We start from the raw sequence: 2,457 nt of genomic DNA, 5'->3' as shown, positions 1-2,457 counted from the left end.
GAAATTTGACTCGACTTTGATCTCTAGATAAATTCGTTTGCTATTGGTCTGATATGTTCGGTGTGTCACGTTTGACTCGTCAGAAGGAACTGCCCGCCCTTCGATTATTTTCGTCTTTTCTGGAAGGCGACCCCCACTACGTTCGGATCACGCCACATTCTTTTACGCGAGGTAAAATAACGGCCACGAGTCGACGTTTCTGGAGGTCGCCCTGCTTAATGAACCATGCGCTTGCCACTACAATGTTTGTTTGCCGGGCAGCCGCGACGATCCGTCTGCGACGTTGTAGGACCGCGAGCGACGGTTAGAAAATACAGCCCGTGGTAAGCCTCGTGGCGTAACAGTAGTCTATATAAAAAAAAATCTTACTAATAAAATTATTATACGATTTCCTGCGTGCACGACGCTCGAGGAATAAACGAAAGTGTAATTTTCATTTTCAAGGTTCGCGTCACGAAACATACGCATTTACGGATACATCTCACCACATAGTATCGTATTGTGATTGCAGACACGTGTTTGATCGGTAAAAACGGGACACGCCGTCGGTGAACGCTTGCACGTCAAGTACAGGACGTGAATTTTTGCGTTTCGTCCTCCAGGCCGCGTGAGAAGAAACACTAGACAGGCCTCTGATTCATCGCACGGGATACGGGACACTGCCATTGTTCCAGACGCACACAGATAGGCCACGCATGGACGAATGAGAACTTATATTCCGGCACAAGGATAATCTTGATTGAGGATAGCGTCACCAGATTATAGAAATTAATGGTAATCATCGTTCGACCGCGAATCCCGCGAATTCCCAGCTACCAGGAAAATGCTTGTTTTTCTTTTCTTTATCAATACCTAAGTAAGTTTGAAAAGTTACATGTACAACAGCAACAATGTAAATATGGATGCTGTTGACATTTAGGAGGGAAAATGTCGATGACTATGAGAGTCCTCTTTCCATCATATGTATAGTTCGGATTAAAGGATATTTGTATCTCAATGTTTATTTGCACTTTTAGAAGTTTCTCTTTGTGTATTTTGTTTGACTTCCGGATTTTCAAAGATAACAGTATCTTAAGGATACAAACTTTAAACGTATATATTTTTCACACCTTGTTCGACCTTCGGGTTGAGTAAAGTACGGATTATGTACAAAGGTATTTAAAGCGTTATAAATCACGGATTTACCCAACGTGGCATAAAACGAAAACTCTACTCACCAATATCCTTGATACGAAGTCTTGACGAGTTTCACAGTGAAGAGGAACTGTATAGCGCACACGAGGAGACAGCAGAGGTTTAGGGAGAGGGCGAGTGCGCACAGCGCTAACGTCACCTCGTAGACAATCGTATACTCTTCCGGGCTGATCAGGCTACTCGGCGTCACTGTTAACGGTGAGATCTTCAGCAAGAAGATCAACGAGAGTAGCGCCAGTAACAACGACACTAGACACAATAAACCCAAACTGGTCAACGTCTCTTTCGCGCCAACCTCGTGGTCCTTGTGATTCCTTGACAGGGACGACGACCAGGAAGCGTTCAAGGGGTACGCCGTGGAACCGGGACCGGTTAACTGTCCCCCGGTAGTCGTACCCTGAAGAGCAGGTGCAGGCGAAGGTGTCGCCTGACTGGATAATCTGGACAGTCTCGAGATATCAAAGCCTCCATTCGCTTTAGGTCTGTTGCCCTGGTGCAGCGGCGCCGGGGATATCACCCCCAATGTAGTCGACAGATTATTATTATTGTTATTGTTATTCCCACCGGCAACAGGACTGACGCTGCTCACAGAATGCTTCGACGTGGACAACGTGGACAGATTAAGAGCGTGCGAGTGATTCAATCGTTGAGAAAGATTGTTCACGCTCAACTGAGAATGATTCAAAGGGTGTCTGTGAGTGGAAGATGGCGTGGTGGCAGCCTGATGCACGTTGGCTCTTTGATGGACCACCGAGTCGTAAACGTCGACTCCCCGTCCTTGGCTCCCCCCTGTCGTTCCACGAACGTTGCTGTTTTGGTTGTAATGATGGTGTTGCTGTTGATCCTGTTGGTGACCAGAATGATGGTGGTGGTGGTGGCCGCCGTGCAACGAGTCCGAGCTCGCCTGGTAGTCATTGTGCTGGTGCCTGGAGCCCGCTGACGACGGTTGCCCCGTCAGGATATGCTTCAGCATTACTCGACGCTGGAATGCCTGAGGAAGACTGCGCTTCTTCCTGCTTCTCTACATGGCGCTACGTGGGACTCGCTTCTGAGCACGTCTTTCTCGTTGGAGGTTTCTTCTTTCTTTTCTTCCCCAGTAGAATTTTTACACAATTCTTTCTCCCTTTTATCATTAAATTACCTTTAATTCTTAACGACCTTTAATCTTTGTCTCTTCTTTCCTATATATATATTTTTGTTTACTTTTCTCCGTAGCGAATTTTGTCTTTCTGACGCGGGATTAGGTTTCTGGACTTAGGGAGT

At 46.5% G+C, this 2,457-nt stretch overlaps 1 protein-coding gene across 1 annotated transcript; it reads right to left on the bottom strand.

Moving 5' to 3' along the window:
- Positions 1-1,213: 1,213 nt before the first annotated feature.
- On the bottom strand, positions 1,214-2,255 carry LOC117215478 (nuclear transcription factor Y subunit gamma-like). The gene has a single exon (XM_033461845.1). It carries the CDS (start codon positions 2,165-2,167, stop codon positions 1,214-1,216), a length of 954 nt encoding a protein of 317 aa, XP_033317736.1. The 5' UTR covers positions 2,168-2,255.
- Between the last annotated feature and the right edge of the window lie 202 nt (positions 2,256-2,457).

Source organism: Bombus bifarius, unplaced genomic scaffold (genome assembly GCF_011952205.1).
Source record: "Bombus bifarius isolate JDL3187 unplaced genomic scaffold, Bbif_JDL3187 scf7180000009654_frag, whole genome shotgun sequence".
Taxonomy (NCBI): domain Eukaryota; kingdom Metazoa; phylum Arthropoda; class Insecta; order Hymenoptera; family Apidae; genus Bombus; species Bombus bifarius.
This window is presented reverse-complemented; position numbering and strand designations above follow the sequence as displayed.

Coding starts and splice junctions, on each gene's coding strand:
- LOC117215478 (XM_033461845.1), bottom strand. CDS start 2,167: ATGCTGAAGCATATCCTGACGGGGCAACCGTCGTCAGCGGGCTCCAGG.